The following is a 17,508-nucleotide window of genomic DNA, read 5'->3' as shown; positions in this document are numbered from 1 at the left end:
ATCGGTTTAAATGTGTTGATTTTGGCGACAGCGGTTTTCATATGAATAATGACATTATAGCACTTCTATGTGTCTTGTTATTTAGATTTCTATGGTGCTATCACTGTAGAAAAATTCGTTCCGTTATGGACTGCCAGTATACTGCCGCAGTACCCTAGGGAAATTTATGACGTCATTAATCGCCGCCATATTCTACTGTGAGCACTGGCGTTTTCGAGGTAAGGTACTCGCCTTGTACTCGCAGTACTTTGATCACGTGATCAGTCCACAGACCTATTATACATTGTACTCTTTGCCACAGAGCAAGTAATATGATCAATCAAAACCACTCGAGTGCCTAACGTCTTATATACAAAGCTACAGTATAGTCAGAAAATTGTATAGTTCTGTAATTAGTTTGGATTAATAAATAAAACAATGGAAGAATTGCAAAAATTAACTTTATTAGACTGTGTTGAAAATGTTCAATACGAGCTGAAAGTTCTTTTTTATTCTTTTTTATGAAAAAGTACTTACTTTTATTATATTTTAAATTCAATTTACAATTAATATTAATTAAAATATTTTTAATTGGACAGTACTCCAAAACAGTTTATTTTTATGTTCTAGAAAACTTTAATACACTCATTTGAATGCTGCGTCAAAAAATGCGGCTGACAGTATACTGGATTGCGTTCCGTTTTAAATCGTAACCAGTATAACTGGCTATAAACGAACGGCTTCACAGTATACTGAATTGACGTCACACCTTACAGTGGTCGCAGTGCATAACGGAAGACACCCTTAATTTCTTTACAGATTGTTTATGTATGAAACTATTATATTAATATATACTCTAAGGTATGAAATATTATATTTATTAGTGTAATTTTTTTAACAACAAAATTCGTAGGATAGCTAATAAAATCAAACTACTGATTTGTTTATACTGTGGCGTCTTAGATCATTAAGTAATGGATAAAGTTATAAACAGACGTTCGAATTTGGTACGGACCGCACCGTGACCTTGGTGCGCTCCGGACCATATTCGATCATGTGTACAGTGGTCCGCCGGACATAATTATTATTATTGACGGTACGGTTGGTTCGATGGTTTTTTCATCCGAACTTGGTGCGGACCGTACCAAATTCGCGCGCGTGGACGGGCGATCGCACCGGACAGCGCATTAGTCATAGACTATATACTTATTACAGCTTTAGTCATAGTTCTACCGCCAAACAAAACGGACGTCGGTCGATCGTTATCAATGGCGATGGCGTCGGATGACGTGGCTAATACTGAAAAAAGATTAATAATATAAATTTTAGAACTCTACAAAGATTTATGATATGACTGCATATGTCTGAATGAATCCCTGTCTTTTAAATATAATTTTGCCCATTCTTTTCTCTTCGTTTTCTTCTTTTCAATGGTTGTAACTTGTACTTGTACTTGTACCAAAAGAAGCCTTGAACTGAGGTCTACATGTGAAAAAAATACAACATTCTAACCACGAATTTATTACGAGAAATAGATTTTCAAGGAATTCGGTTTGACTTTTAATGAGATTACTATAGGTCTACCAGAATCTGATGGCATATTTATATTTAAGAAATAAAAGATTTTTATGTGGCAACTTATTTGACAACTATCAAATTGGATGTCAAATTATTTGTCTTTTTTGCAGTTGATGAATAATTTTTAGGATTTTGTCTAAAAAATCTTCGAAAATGTCGAAAAAGCCGCTGCGATCACAAGAAAGAGGTGTTGTTTATAATGTGTATAGAAAAACATTCGATGAAGAAGGGTCAAACACATCACAATTTTCAATTTTGAAGATTTTATTGGTAAATTGGACTTACCCGTTTTGATACTATAAATTAAAAAATATTATATGTAGGTAACTATAATATTGTTTGTTGATTAGAATATAATTTTATGAAAACTTATTACAGGAGTTTCCAATACGGCTATTCGTCAAGTCCAAGCTGTCCAAGTCAATTTTATAATGTGTGTCTGTTAATACTTACGAAAATAAACATAATTTTATTTTATTTTTATTTTATTTTATAAAAAATTATAAGCAGTTTTGATCTACATTATCATTATATCGATATTTTCACATGGCATACTGGTAATGAATATGTATACAAATATAGGTATGTGTAAATAATAATATTATGTATTACCTGTATAAAAGTAATTTGTATAATTGTATATTATACATGTAAGTATGTACCTACATAATAATATTAAGTGGATATCGCATTATTAAGTACAGTATTGTCCACGCAATGTGAGTAATGATATTGAGGACAAAATAAAAAATAAGCAGTATCAAGATCGTTCAGTCCATTTTCCCTAGGGTTGCACACTCAAAATTTTGATTTCCCTAATTGCCATCAGATTCTGGTTTACCTATATGATCAATGCTCGAAATATTCACAAAAAAAAGGAGATTAATTTGTATTAATTTGATATTATTGAATTGTCTTATAAATCTAAGATATTTTTTTTGTTCAGTTAATTTATTACATATAAAGATTATGTACCTACATATAATAATATATTGAAATATCGACTATAACTAACGACTAAAACATAAACAAAAACTTGGTAATAGATAGATGATATATATAATTTTGTTTACTAGGGACAACCCTGACATTCTTTGAAAATCTATATCTCGTAATAACTTCGTGGCTAGAATGTGGTATTTTTGTCACATGTAGAACTCAGTTCAAATTTTCTTTTGGTACTAAACAGAGCTTCTACTAACGCCTGCATATAATATAAAAAAATAAAAACGAAAATCAGTAAAAATTACAATACTTTCGCCTCTATCGACAATATCGAAAATTTCAAAAAGGGATAATTTGCGCCATTAATCACTTCATATATTAGCAACGTAATAAATTATCTAGTCACTAGTGTATCTATTTTTTTATACGAATTTATTTAGCTCAGTCGGCCGCGAAAATTCCAATATTTTAAATGTTTTTTTAAAAATCGTAAATTTAATCATAATTTTTAAACAAAGAATATTTTCTTTGTGCGGCAATGCCTGGACGGATAGCCGAAACCAATTGAATATTGAAACTGTAAAGGCGAAGCTGCAAATTAGTTAAATGTAATTTTAAATTATCGTGCAAAGATTTTTATACATTCGCTTTAGAAAATGAAGAGCTATTAAAAGCTGTTTCTTCCAAAAGCAAATATAAATGCCAAAAATAAATTTTCTCTATTTAACATTGCTGTTTTAATTATCTCCCGTAAAAAATAACTAAAACTCGTATTTTTGATGCTGTTAACCCTTAAATCAAATACTGGCAACCCTAGGTGCGGTGCGGTCGTGTGGCGAGTCGATCGCACCGCACGAGTACGGTGGTCCGGTCGCACCAGTTCGAACGTCTGTTTATTTACACACGCAGGCGTTTCCCCTTTTGCCGAGGTATAAGATTATTCGAATCGAAAAATCTTATGCTTTCATAAAAACTACTTGCGTAATCGATTACGAACACTCTGCGTATTCGTAAAACATCGAAAGGACGTCTGCGAGTGCTCCGCTAAAAATGCCGTTTTGCACTGTCATGTCTTGCAGAAGCAATTCAAACATGTCGAATATTAAAAAAGATGGAATAACCTTTCATTTGTGTATATTTTTTTATTTTTTTAACGTACATTTCTAATTAAATGCAATTTCTAATAATCGTCGATGTATCGTTTAGCGATATGATCAAGACAAATAATCGAGTCATGTGTTTACTCGATCATTGATGCGGCTTCACGAGACTATCATGGAAAGAAAATATACAAATTTAATCTTTATGAACTAAGAGATAAAGTTGAATTTAAAACGCGATATTGAACCGCATTCCCCACGAGACTATAAAGCGATGTAGCGAGACAATCTTGAAGAAAAAATATACAAATTTAATCTTTATGAACGAAGCGATAAAGTTGAATTTAGAACGCGATATTGAACCGCACTCCCCACGAGACTATAAACTGATGTAGCGAGACTATCTTGAAGAGAAATTCAAATTTAATCTTTATGAACTTAGTGATAGAGTTGAATTTAAAAACTCGTCGCTTAAAAGGTCGTAAATTTTTACGACTTTCTAAGTGACGGACTGCTTTTAACTTGAACGTCGATAAAAAAATATTTTTCTAAGTATAATTTGAAATGAGATGAGAATTAATCTTTATTATATTACAATTTAACACAACTGCATAAAAAGGAGTATAATGTTTATTTTGTAAATCTTGTATATATTTATTAAAATTTACGATCGGCTACTTTTAACTGGCAGAACATTTTAATCGTATGGAACCCTTCGTGCGCGAGTCCGACTCGCACTTAGCCGTTTTTTTGTAATGTTAATCTTGTAACCTTTCTATTATGTAATTTGTTTATATGTATGTATTAATATTGCGTATATTTCAGATTTACAAAAAATCGAATTACAATTTTTATTATATCTGTAGCGACACCTCGGTACAGAAATAAAAAAAGACGGGTTGCACTCCGGGAGTGCCGGCAGAAGTGAAAACATGATTATTAACGTTCAGCATGTTTGATATTTTGGAATGGTATCCGTCTTACGCATGGAATATAAGGGCTAAAAAAAAAGTCCGTCTTACGCTTTTTCGATCAGGTCACCTGACGCGAGTTTAAGATTTTATACCCAACGCCGCTAAAGAAGTATTCACTTCAATAAAAATTTCTGTACCGATATTTATTTTATTGAATATAATATGTGATGTGTTGAATAAATACATATTCAAATACAAATAAAATGGCGTTTTATTGTTTTTTCGTATGCATATAATAATGATGAAAACGTTACAAATGACCTATGTAGTATTTTTTATGAATATAATATTAATGTTATTTCTAATTTCAACAAAATTATTATTTTTGTAATATCGATATGGTTACATCCCTTTATAGCGATTGTATTATTACGTATATGTACAGAGATTTTTCTGTGTAATCGATGTATGTGTGCAAAAACATGCTAGTCTGCCAATTTTGTATTAGTTTGAGTTTGTAAAGACACAAATTATTTTTGTGAATGTGTGATTGTTTTTCAAAGTGTGAGTTACCCTCCCCGCACCAAAATCGGCAGAAAGTTTAGTTAGAACATTTGCCAGCGTGCTCCATCCATTACTTAATGATCTAAGTGTGGCGTGCTCGCCGTTGACTAAAAAATAAATTAACATTATGTCATCATTATGTATATTTATTTCTATTATCGATAGTAATAATTAGCTGTGGTATGACAGCTTGTCACACGCACAGCTGATTTTTGTTTGTTGTGACTTTTGAGTTTGAACTTGAACTTTGAATAAACAACTGTTTAATCGTCTGATAAAGAAAAATCAGGCCCCGAAACATATTTTATTGCCTTGTAGGAGTAAAATACTTTTATTCAAACACCCAATCTACGAGACAGACTCTGTTTATACATTTAATGTTTAAAGATATTATTGTCATCTTCTTTTTGCATTTTTTCTGACAAATGGCTAAAAATACGTTTAATATTATTATTGGAGTAACAGGTAGTGTTGCTGCTATTAAACTACCAGTCTTGGAACAAGCTCTATTGGACTTAAATGAAAATAATGCAAATTATAAGTTTCAGGTTAGTTTCTAGTTTTGTCATATTTTATTGAGGATAATTTCCTTCTTTGGATAACATGACAATAATTAACTTTAGATTTTTGTGATAGACGATTTCATATGAGTAAGTTAAAAAGTAAAAACAAAAAAAAATTAATACGATCGCGATAAAGCATTTTCCTCTTTTTTTTATTCTTTCTAATATAATATGAATTTCCTACTTTACAGCTCCAGATTATCTCAACTGAGCATGCCAAACATTTCTTTGATAAGAAACAATTAAACAGTGATTTTTATGATGATGCGTCTGAATGGTCGACTTGGCAAAAGAGAGGAGATCCCGTGTTACATATAGAGTTGGGAAAACAAGCAGACATGATGGTTATTGCTCCACTGGATGCTAATACTTTGGCTAAGATATCTGTGGTAAATATATTTCCTAACTGTTTTTAAAGTACATGTGTGATTTATTATCTAATCTAAAATAGTGTTTATTGATATTCTATGATCGACTGTCTACTGAATTTTAATGTGTCTTTGCATTATTGTATAATATTAAGTAATATTCTATGTAATTTAAATGTTTTTTATTTGTTCAAGTAAATTTGATTATTTCATTTTATTACGAGATTAAGTTTATCATAATTATTTTTTTGCATTTCCACAGTAGGAAGATATCATTGTAGTTCAAACTTCAAAGTCTGAAGTAGATAATATAGTTAGATATCATTGAGTCTGTTTGCATATTGTAGATTAAGGAATTGTTAACTAATTTATAAAAAAATATGTTGATTTAAAAAATTAATCTAGAGTCTGGAATATAGTTTGGAACACTTTCAATTTTCTTATGAATTGGTTTTAGTAAAATAAAAATATGATTTACAGGGTATATGTGACAACATTCTAACAAGCACAGTTAGAGCATGGGATATGACAAAACCATTGTTATTTTGTCCAGCCATGAACACGAGAATGTGGGAACACCCCATAACGGCCAAGCAAATAGCAACTCTAAGAGAATGGGGTTATGAAGAAATTCCTCCGATAAGCAAGCTTTTGATGTGCGGAGACACTGGGGTAGGGGCAATGGCTGAAGTCGAAACTATTGTCGAGAAAATAAAGAGCAGGGCTGATCAGCTGCACAAAGTTAAAAACTAAAAAGTGATTTTTTAATGTTATTATTGTTGTACATTTGTATTTTTCTATGATTATTGCATTTTTTTATATTTATATGGTTAATGGTTAAATAAAAAAAACTGTTTTAATATGTTTTGTTTCTCATTATAGTCAAGGTACCTATATCTTTTTATCATACTGCTTCTGCTTGATGAAGTAATAATTTAATTATTGTCAAAATCATTTTATAAATTTGGTAAAACCACAGGTAATATAATACTATGATGACATTTGAAATAGGATGATTCGCCAATTAAGACAGGTGATACAGACATTCAAACATCCAAATCTTTATTATTTATCTCAATATTATCTTTTTTGCATCTAATATAGATTATTTCTCATATATTATAGAATATATTGCAAAATTGACAGGTAAATAAAAAACAATATAATGTAAAATGTTTATTGCATCACTGAATACTGTTCTAACTCTAGCGCACATGCAATGAGCGGAATAGAAAACTCATTTATACATCACATACAAAAGGTACAGGGATAATTCCGATCTCTAATAAAGCAAATCAATACCTTCATTGTAGATTTAATATTATGGCAAGTGTTATTTGTATACAATTTAAGTGAATAAGAAAATCTTGGTAAATTTTGTCAATTACAATAAAAAAAATATGTTTAATAAGATAGGCGTCGTTTATGATTAAATTTCTGTATGTCTGTTTATCAATAAAATAAGACCAAATCTACAATAAAGATAAATCAAAATTTATGTAGGTAATTATAGATACAATATTCACCAACCAATGAAATCAATTTTAAAGTTTTTTCAAAACTACGTTTGGTGCTATCAGCATTATTGTTTTTTAACCGACCCTGTCATATACAGAACCAACATTTCAAAAACGACTTAAATTTATATAAAATTAATAATAGAACTACTCAATAACGTGCGGAAAGCACCTAATTTAGGACGAGAACACATTATCTCTTGCCTTTTTTATATTATTTATTACTTATTCTTTCATTTTTTTTTTTTGTGAAAAAGAAAATTCTAATTGTATTCTGTATTTTTAATAAAGTAAAGAATAAATTCAAATATGTATCGTTAAAAAATACTATAAATGAAATATGACACGTAAAATTTAATCACTGGGCGTAAAAAAGTAAGATATAATGTGTTCTTGCACTATTACAACTGTGCAAAACTCGAAACAATATATTATTTTAATTCTCCATTAAATAATATTAACTTATCGTAAGGGCATGGCGACACCGACACAAATTGTATACTAGATACATAAACTAATAGATAATATCGTGTGTCTCAATCCCAAGTTTCTTGAGTGATATATAAAAATACAATATTTACATTCTTCGCGTGATATTTGTGTCGGTGTTGCTATGCGAATAAAATTATTTACAAAAAAAATATCGGAAAAATGAATAACACTAATCAGATCAGTTCCATTCAGCAATCCCAATTTTGTTTAAACATATAATAAATTACGTCATTAAAATTTAAAGTGCAACAACTAAATGTCATGTGTTTGTCCTTCGCGGTTGGCCGCCATATTGAAGTGAGAATAACATATAATAAATGAAGTATCAGTAACATATAATGAATGAAGAATCAGTACTGGTATATGTGGACATTAACTTTAAATTTGTGCGTGAATTATACGACAAAAAATTCTATAAAAAAGCAATTCTTTTTTCTTACTGTAGTAGTCTGTTCAAATTCATAGTCATTAGTATATATTTAAAAATATCTTTCACTTCAATATATCAGTCAACCGCTTTTAAAAACCATCAAACCCGTCTCAGTGTTACCAGTGTAAAAATGGAAATATTTCTATCACTAATAATATAAGGTACAAAATGCTTAATGTAAATGCACAAAAAATCGTTCGCGCGCATCACAGTATCAACTTTCTCGATTAATTATTATTATTAATAAACCTACATTAATAATATCATATATTAAAAACCTTTATACATACTGTACGTTACATCGATACAAACGTGTAAAAATTACATGACGCTACAAAATATTTATTTAAAAACTGTGCGTATAAAAGCCAATAATATCTAGCCAGACTATAAGCCATAGGAGTTGGGGAAAATCAGGCCCAGATACGATTGCTTCGTCATTTTCTTTAATTTGGTCTTGCGAATATTATCTTAAAATACAAATATTGCTGTAAAATTTAGTTTTTACTGTTATCACATAAATGCAATTATAATCTACCGAAGGCCATATAGTAAGATCAAATTTGAACTTTAAATACAACATTATAAGGCATATTATCTTTAGAACCTGACCTCCCAAGCGTAGCATGTCAAAACCTTTATACCATCTGATTCGCTCCAGTAAAATGTCGGCTACAAAAACCCGATTATTACAATGTATAAAGTCAAAAAGTGTATATTCACATAGCAAAATATTGCTTTAGCGTGGAATGAATTGTGGGCGTAACAAACTGTCTTGTCCTTACTTTAGTGGAGCATTGCGTATTGTTCACGTTCCGAGTCTATAGCGAGTTAATAGGTTCGATGTATGTATATAAATTACAGTCCTTATTCTAAAACCGTTATCATAAATATAAAAATTCACAATATATCAAAAACACACGTGATCGATGTGCAATACTACCCTGAAGGCAACAGATAAAAAAAACTAGGCACTCACACGACGGTTTCATTCTGTTTATCGAACATGGCGCGCGTGTACTTAGAAATGGCGTCGTATGTAGATTTAATGAGTTCACACCTTTCTTCCACTTGATGGTCAACAGGTGCCACTCTGTATGTCGAGCATTTCGGTTTCCTGCCTGTGAAATCGCAGAAGTCGATATTGTCCTCTATATTGTATATCGCGATCGGTTTCTTGTGCACCATCTCTAGATCCTTGCGGCGTTTCGTCACTCCGCACTTGCGATCTATATTATTGACCGCATCTCTAACCGAGAAATCTTTACCACGACAATCCGTCTTATTCTGACTGGAGAAGGTTGAGTTTCCTTTTTCCACGTACGAGTCCAGCGTGTTTCCGCTCGAATGTTCCAGAACGTTCTGGAAGTCCCCACTTGGGGGAGTTTCGTATCAGAGGTCCAGGTCATCTAGACCTTTAGAGAGGCGATGGCTTGTGATGCGACGTCTTTGAGAACGTCGCACTGCGTCCGCACGACGGTAGGGTTCACTTCTTAACCCGTGTAGTATGTCTTCTAATGCACCGTTGTAGACTTCGTCCTGGTGAAGCAGCTTCTTCTCGCCGACCGTTTGCGACTTTGTTTTCAACTCGTTTATTACAGCCTCCTGGAGATAATATTCATTTATTAGAAGAGGTGCCAGTATTTGCACAGTATTTGATATAACTTATATATAAAATTATACAAGGTCATTTTTTTCATTTTTAAGAAATCCCTCCAGTCAACCAACAGTAAAAGTGTGTTAACAAACAGAAAGAAAAGAAATTTTAAATTTGTAAGATGCTCAACAATAATCTTTACTTGGAAAGTTATTTATATAATATTATATACTTAGTATAATATTTATAGTCGCTCTGATATTTATTATCACTATATTGGTACAAGAAAGTATTATAATTGAATAAAAATATTTGAATATTATTAAAAAAAATTGATGAAAAGATGATAGAAGCAGTAACTCCATGCAATAATATTTGCCATCAAATCATACGCAGTCTTATGCTAATTTATTAGCCTTTGTTCTAAATTCTCTGTCTATCTATCTATATATCAAAATCTATCCACACAGTTGCAGTTGCAGTTTGCAGATTATAATATTTCCTGCGAAATGTATACAAGACCCACTATGTAAGCCATTAGCTACAAAGTGCAAAAACTGGCTCTCTCTAGCTCTCTAACTCCAAATCTAGCTTACAATATACATGTTCAATTGCAAGATATATCTACTTGAATACTTTGTGAAAAAAAAATCATAATATACAAGATATACCACACAGATTACGATATACAAAACCACACTAGCCTTTTACAAAAATAGTAAAAACAACATGCCCTGTGTAATGTATTTCCATGCAAAGTGCAGCCTAGGGAATAAGATAATAAAACAGCTATTAGAAAACCAAGTCGATTCAATAGATTCGTGTGATTAGTCATCTTGAAATTGAATGACTTTGTAGTGCAGAAAATGTATTCGTTGCTCTTAATACCTGGAATATATCGTCTCCACTCTAGGGTAAAATATTAAAAGACAAAGTTGTACGAGAAAGGTGTACGAAAATAATAGCCCAATCTTGAATTACTTGTCACTTTCGGCCTCTAGAATTATTATTCTAGAGGTAAAGGAAAAGTCAATACAGCTGCTTTCCATACGATTGACCATTCTAACGTATGGAAAGCAGCGTAGATGGAAGAACGCAATACCCTATCTGACATTAGGGACGTAATAAACGCAATCTTTATATTGTATTTCTATGCAAGGAACTAGTGGAAGTCTGACTGCTGTTCTATAAGAGCTCGATCAGACATCTTCTATTAGCATTTCTTATGTTCATCAATCGACGCCTAACGTGACAATGATTATGTATGGATGACAATAAGTTATTCTACCACATAAGGGTTTGTGTGCATGCTCGAACCGCGTGAAGTTATGATAAAAGCAAAACTCCCATTGATTGTGCTCAGAACATGCTTCGTTTTTAGTCACGATTTAATTGGTGTTGATATTTATCCCAGTTTCTATTCTACCCATTGTGGAAATATTCGTATCCAAATCATTAATATCAATTTACTTTTACTGGATTCGAGGCGTATTATAAACTGACCCAGGAATATATTCTATTTTTTAAGACATTATAATTGTTAAAAAAATAGAATTTGGAAAAGCAATCCTACAACAGGCTTCAGGAAAATGTTTTATCTTTACTGTTTTAATTTAACTATATCATAAAACAGATTATTGGATATTGTAAATTTCACCGTTGCGTTGTATTTGTGACATAATCATAAGATATTACGAAACAAACTAACATCGATAGGAAAAAACTACAAATCATTAAAATCTATAACAAAAAGGGAATTACAAAAAATACATCTCACACACCAATTAAAAATCACAATCAAAACCGCCCAATATTAAAATTTAAAAGTTAGTACACGCACACACAGTGAAAGGGCCCGTAACATCGACTTACGTCAATATCTAGATCATTATCTAGACCAAAACTAGACTGAGTCTAGGCTGTGTCTCAACTGAGACAAGTGTTGCTGCAAGAGCCCAGCGCTCACCGCCGCGTAGTTAAACCTCTGTGAGAATTAACATGGTGTTACCATCACCGCGTGATTGCCGTGTAAATATGGCAACACTATGTGGTGTGTCAAATGTGTATGTGTATATAATGTTATGAACCCAACTGCAAAGCATAGATAAATGCAAAAAAAACTTCAGAATTAGTGCAAATTTGTCTATTGCCCACTATTGCTCAGAATTTTAAAAATTCTGTAAAGAAATTTGATCCCATAATGTATTTTCAACAAGAGAACATAAGATTTGCATCTTTTATGAATCAAATCTTTTCAATTGCTTTAGCTGTGATAACTTCAAAATTTGGAAATGTAATTGATCTCTTCAAAGTTGTGAAAGTACTTCAAATTAAATTGCAGTTAGGTTAAAGTTAATAAATAAACTTAATTAGTGTATTTGTACTAGAATGCTGACATATTTACACATGACCGTCACCGTACTAATGCATCAATGAAATCACTCAAATTCAAGATGACAACAAAAGTTTATTTTAAGGAAATCAAATACATTAAGCTTTCTCTTTCTTAAGCAATTTCGTATAAGAAAATAAACCATAACCATTAAGTGAAATTTTATGAACAGAATAAAAAGCCTGAGTACAAGGCAACATTATTTGAAATTTGTATTTTTTTTATAATTTTCAAAATACAGTATTTGATATCCTCATATCATTAGTAGTCAAAACTTGGCAACACTTACAATATTTTTTACAAGTATATAAATGTAAACATTGCCATATAAAAATATACAGATTAAAATACTAAATCTACAGATGATAAAAATAAAATGCAAAATACCAAAAACGCACGAACTCCATTCACCAGAGAAGCATCACACAGTCTAAATAAGCGAGAATCATTATTTGAAGTAAAATGCTTAAAATATATGTATAAACTATTTGATACCAGATCTTCTCGATACATATTGAAAAAAAAAAAAAGTTTTTTTTTCGCACAAGTTCAATAAAATAAAATAATTAGTAATAGATGGATGATTAAACATTAACTTGTTTATGTAAGTCAAAAAAATTGATAATTTTCCAAAAGAAAAAAAAATGCTCTATCTCATTTTTCCTTCCCAAAAGAACCATCTTCCAAGTCGATACTTTAAAATAAAATTACACTTATATTTCCTATAAAGTAGAATCAAAATCAAAAATCACACACTACCACATAGACAAACCAAAAACACATACATACACACATACACAACATATAGTATAAAATATAATAATATACATTACCTGTTGTTTTTTCTGCACAATCTTATTCTTATTGGTGTCGGCGCTGTCTGCCAATTGGGCAGCTTGCTCGAGCCTGCGGCGTTGCTCGTTTTCCGCATCTGCTTGCTGGAAATCGAATAAATAAACATATAAACACATTGTCAATGATAATATTGCTCCAATTTGTGAAGGAAAATATGGTGGAACGAGATTATCGTAGAAAAAAAGTACACCTTAAAAAATTATGAAATGTGACATCTTCGTCTGATTTATATTCATGTGTTTAGCATATTAAAGCACCGCTTTTATAGTCTTTGAACTTTTACTTGAAACAAAAAGCTTGAAATTTAGTTTTAGCTAGTTTTACAACAACTAAAATGCTATATTATTGCGAGTGACGAAATATTTTTTGTTTTTTATTCTAGTCAGGGCCAGGCCATGTGGCAAGCAATTTTGTTTTAAGGTGATTGCTACGATCTGTTCCCAGCCAATATCCCGCTAGATGGCGCTGAATTCTACATTTCTAGTTTATTTGAGTTTTTGCGTAATTGGAATAGTCATCAAACCTAGGAATAGTCATGGCGGTTACTGAATATTATATTTTATTGAAATATGTTATATCATTGCCTTAAAATCCACCCAATTCGGTAAAATTATGCGTTTTAACATCTGTCATTGCATACAGGGTCGTTTACACACACAGACGTATACAAAAATGATAAAGATTTAACTCTAGATGGCGTGAATGTAAAGCGCGTCACACACGGTGAAGATACTACCTATAATATTTTATCTAATCTAGTAATATTTTATATTACAGTATCTTAAGGTATCCGGTATCAGCGTTCTGACCATCATTTTTCTTTTTTCGCTGTAGAACCGCCATCCTGTTACAAATGACCCACAAAGGAGAATGACCACGGGTGGTATCGGTAAAATTTTAGTTGTGCCACGTATTCGTTATATTGTTAATTCCTATTTGTATTTATAATGATCATATGTATCAATATTAAGTCTTAATTAAACCGGATAAATTGAAATAATAGTAAAAGTAAAAGTTTTTCTTTTGAAACATGTATGACTACGTATGGAATCGGTAAAATACTAGTTGTGTCACGTGTTCGTGATATTGTTAATTCCTATTTGTATTTATAATGATCATATTTATCACTATTAAGTTGTAATTATACCGAATAAATAGAAATAAAAGTAAAAGTTTTGTTTTGACACATACCTATATCTATCTCTCTTGCAAACGTCATATGTCATAGTTTCTATTTGAAATGTCAAATGAATGTGTTCGACGCATTGTTCGATGTTATTTTGAAATAATGTTTAAATTACGATTTACTTTTCACATTTGTCTTGTAAATTAAAATATTACCTATGTAATAAATGTAAAACTTAACGTTCATCGTTAGTTTAAACTCTATTAAGTAGTTTTTTGAAGTGTTGAATAAAACTATTGTTTTATTTTTATTGTCGCGAACTGCGGCTTATTTACATAAAAACTTTAATCATATCTAAAAGTACTAACATCAAGCTTTAAATTGAGCTATATTTCATCTTGACACAATAAGTTTGATTGCGATACCAAGTGCCATAGTCACTTGGGCAATCTCCTGTGGTTTTCATTTTTCTGTATGGGTAGACAAAACTTCAAAACGCCACCTGCTACGGTTTATATTATTATGAACGATTAGCTTTCCGCCCGCATTTTCAAAAAAAAACCCGTATAGTTCCCGTTCCCGTGGGGTTTCCGGGATAAAACCTATTCAATGTGTCCAAGTTACGTTCTATATGTGTGCTAAATTTCATTGTAATCGGTTCAGTAGTATTTGCGTGAAACACACACATACACATCCTCACAAACTTTCGCATTAGTAGGAAGTAGGATTGTTATAAAAATAAAAGTTATATTTGTTGGCGTAAACTATTTTATTGTAATTTTGGGAAATAAATAATGTCAAAATTGATTACCTACAATAAAACGCAGTTTTATTTTATTACCTACATTACACTATTGTTTTTTTTTTATCAAAACATGTATTTGAAGTAGCAAATATGATATTATGCTGATCCAAGCATTTTCACTCAAAACTAATATCACTAATGATTTGTAAAAGTAAATTATTTCAATATACATTTCATAACCAACAAGTAAGAATAATTATTCATACAACAACAAATCAAAAACACTATTTACTATGGAAAAAAAACCAGGAAGGTGAAAAACATATTTACGATTTCGATGCACTCGACTTTTAGTAAAATAATAGGTAAAAATATTATTATGGTTTTGATCACAGACATATCTGTGGTTTTGATTTTAGCTACTAGTATCAGAAAGCTGCGTGTTCAATGCACGTCGGGGTCCCACAACTGTGGAGGAAGGAAGGTAGAATACCTCCATCGAATAAGTGAAGTTTTTCGACATACTCGATTTGCCGGCCGGCCTCAATGAAGATTGTCCGAAAGTTGTATATGTGCTCTGTAACGAAAAAATTTCGCTAGCGCGATTCAGAGTGAGGTGTCGTACAATATACCTAATGAAGTTTTTCATCTTTTTATTTTACTGCAAATACAAAATAAAAATTAAACAATGGTAATGTAAATTCTAAACAAACTACTACCAAAATACAATTAGAACAAAAATCATTTGACTGGTTGATTTCACCCAGAGGCCAGAGGCGGCTCGTGACAAAATTGTATGGGTGTTCACTTGAAATAAAACAACGAAAATACAATAGCGTAGCAGGATAATTTATTACAAAAAAAAATGAGCACCACATTTTATAAATGTCTATAACACTAAAAATTACAAAGTACAGGCTATTTCAAAACGAATTCAATGACTAGGTATCAATAATTAGTAAATCACCGAATTTGCATTCGCGAGCGTAGGTATCCATAGTGTTTGTCACTGACGGTCACTGACCTCTATAACTTATAGTTATAGAGGTCAGTGGTGTTTGTTGTGTAAACATGTATGTATTTGAGTAGTTAGTAGCATATTATATTCTGAATTTCTGATCCATGCCTATTCACTCAAAACTAATAACACTAATGATTTGTAACAGTAAATTATTTCAATAGGTAGGTATTTGAACATTTCCCAACAAGACGTAAGAATAATTATTCGTAGGTATACAAGATACAATAACAAATCTAATACACTATTTATTATTTTATTATTTACTAGCGGTCCGCCCCGGCTTCGCCCGTGGTACATGTTTACGTTTTCTCTCCATAAGAAGTAATAGCTAGAGAGCTAGCGCAAAGCTACCTGTATGTATTTGACCAGACCTGGATTTTTGTGTGTTGATTCCCCTATACCTACTATACATGAGATGAGGAGTCACTAAGCCCAGAGTGGTGGACGGGGCGCGCGCTTAGGTAAGACAGGTGGAAATTTTTGGCGAACTTTGAAACCATTTGACCACGTCTGCCATTTTGATATTTGAAAATAGATTATTATTACTATCGGAAAATAACAATGGCAGACCATTATCACGCGGATAACATTCTGGCAGACACTTATGAAAGTGCTGAAAAAAATACAATTTTGAAAGTATTTGACCAGATCTGCCATTCATATATTTTATTTATTAGGTCTTAAAAACTTATTTTCGAAACGGCAGACATTTTCATTGCGTACAGACTTCAGCAGACAACAAAACTTTACAGACTTCAGCAGTCAACAAGACTTAGCTTCTACATGGTCAGATGTATATATGTATTACGTTCCCTGACCTTACATCAATGATTTACTTTATTAATGTTTTTATGGTCATTTACATTTAATTTTGAAAACTATGGAATAAAATTTATAAATTTGATGATACAAAACTAAATATACATTTGTAAAGAATCTCAAATATAAAGTTGTGTTGCAAATAACAAATCATCATTTAAATATTTAGTTTATTTCTTTATTTAAGAAACAATTAACAATTACAAAACAACATAAAAAAACACGCATGCATTTATTGAAATGTTCATTCATCATCACTATCGTATGGCGTTGTGTGACTCGTCTTCATAATCCATTGAATCGGATTCTGTAAAAGTAAAACGTAAATTATATAATAAAAGAAATGAGTCATTATAAACTTACCTAGTAAGGCAATGCCTTTGATGTCGCACGATGCCGCCGCGCCGCCAGTGTAGGTACTTCTGCTGCTACATGAAAATATGCTAGGGTTGCAACAAATGGGAAATAAAACAATTGTGATTATTACTATTATGATGTAATCA

General features: G+C 31.4%; 2 protein-coding genes across 3 annotated transcripts in view; one reads left to right on the top strand and one right to left on the bottom strand.

The window, feature by feature from the left end:
* Positions 1-5,271: 5,271 nt before the first annotated feature.
* Ppcdc (phosphopantothenoylcysteine decarboxylase) lies at positions 5,272-6,855 on the top strand. Its single transcript, XM_089702984.1, has 3 exons — positions 5,272-5,628; positions 5,835-6,032; positions 6,492-6,855. The coding sequence occupies exons 1-3, from the start codon at positions 5,506-5,508 to the stop codon at positions 6,762-6,764; spliced, it is 594 nt and encodes a 197-aa protein (XP_089559110.1). The 5' UTR covers positions 5,272-5,505; the 3' UTR covers positions 6,765-6,855.
* Positions 6,856-9,840: 2,985 nt separating this feature from the next.
* The window catches only part of Frl (formin-like protein), an 80,115-nt gene continuing 72,447 nt past the window's right edge, over positions 9,841-17,508 (bottom strand). Inside the window, exons 17-19 of one of the 2 annotated variants that reach the window (XM_089702747.1) lie at positions 13,273-13,377; positions 11,920-12,031; positions 9,920-10,055 (exon numbers count right to left, since the gene is read on the bottom strand). In XM_089702747.1, the coding sequence (XP_089558873.1) occupies positions 11,951-12,031; positions 13,273-13,377 (186 nt within the window). In that variant the 3' untranslated portion in view covers positions 9,920-10,055; positions 11,920-11,950. Of the gene's footprint in view, positions 10,056-11,919; positions 12,032-13,272; positions 13,378-17,508 lie in introns of both variants that reach the window. The other variant, XM_089702746.1, reaches the window with a different exon arrangement.

This window comes from Colias philodice, chromosome 13 (genome assembly GCF_061535455.1).
Source record: "Colias philodice isolate Cphi_HAF_F1 chromosome 13, ilColPhil1 Martin Lab GWU primary, whole genome shotgun sequence".
NCBI classification, from domain to species: Eukaryota; Metazoa; Arthropoda; class Insecta; order Lepidoptera; family Pieridae; genus Colias; species Colias philodice.
This window is presented reverse-complemented; position numbering and strand designations above follow the sequence as displayed.

Bases quoted from the DNA above. Each gene is read 5' to 3' on its own strand.
- Ppcdc (XM_089702984.1), top strand. From the start codon at position 5,506: ATGGCTAAAAATACGTTTAATATTATTATTGGAGTAACAGGTAGTGTT. The intron at 5,629-5,834 runs GTTAGTTTCTAG...CCTACTTTACAG, and splicing joins ATGCAAATTATAAGTTTCAG to CTCCAGATTATCTCAACTGA. The intron at 6,033-6,491 runs GTAAATATATTT...TATGATTTACAG, and splicing joins CTTTGGCTAAGATATCTGTG to GGTATATGTGACAACATTCT.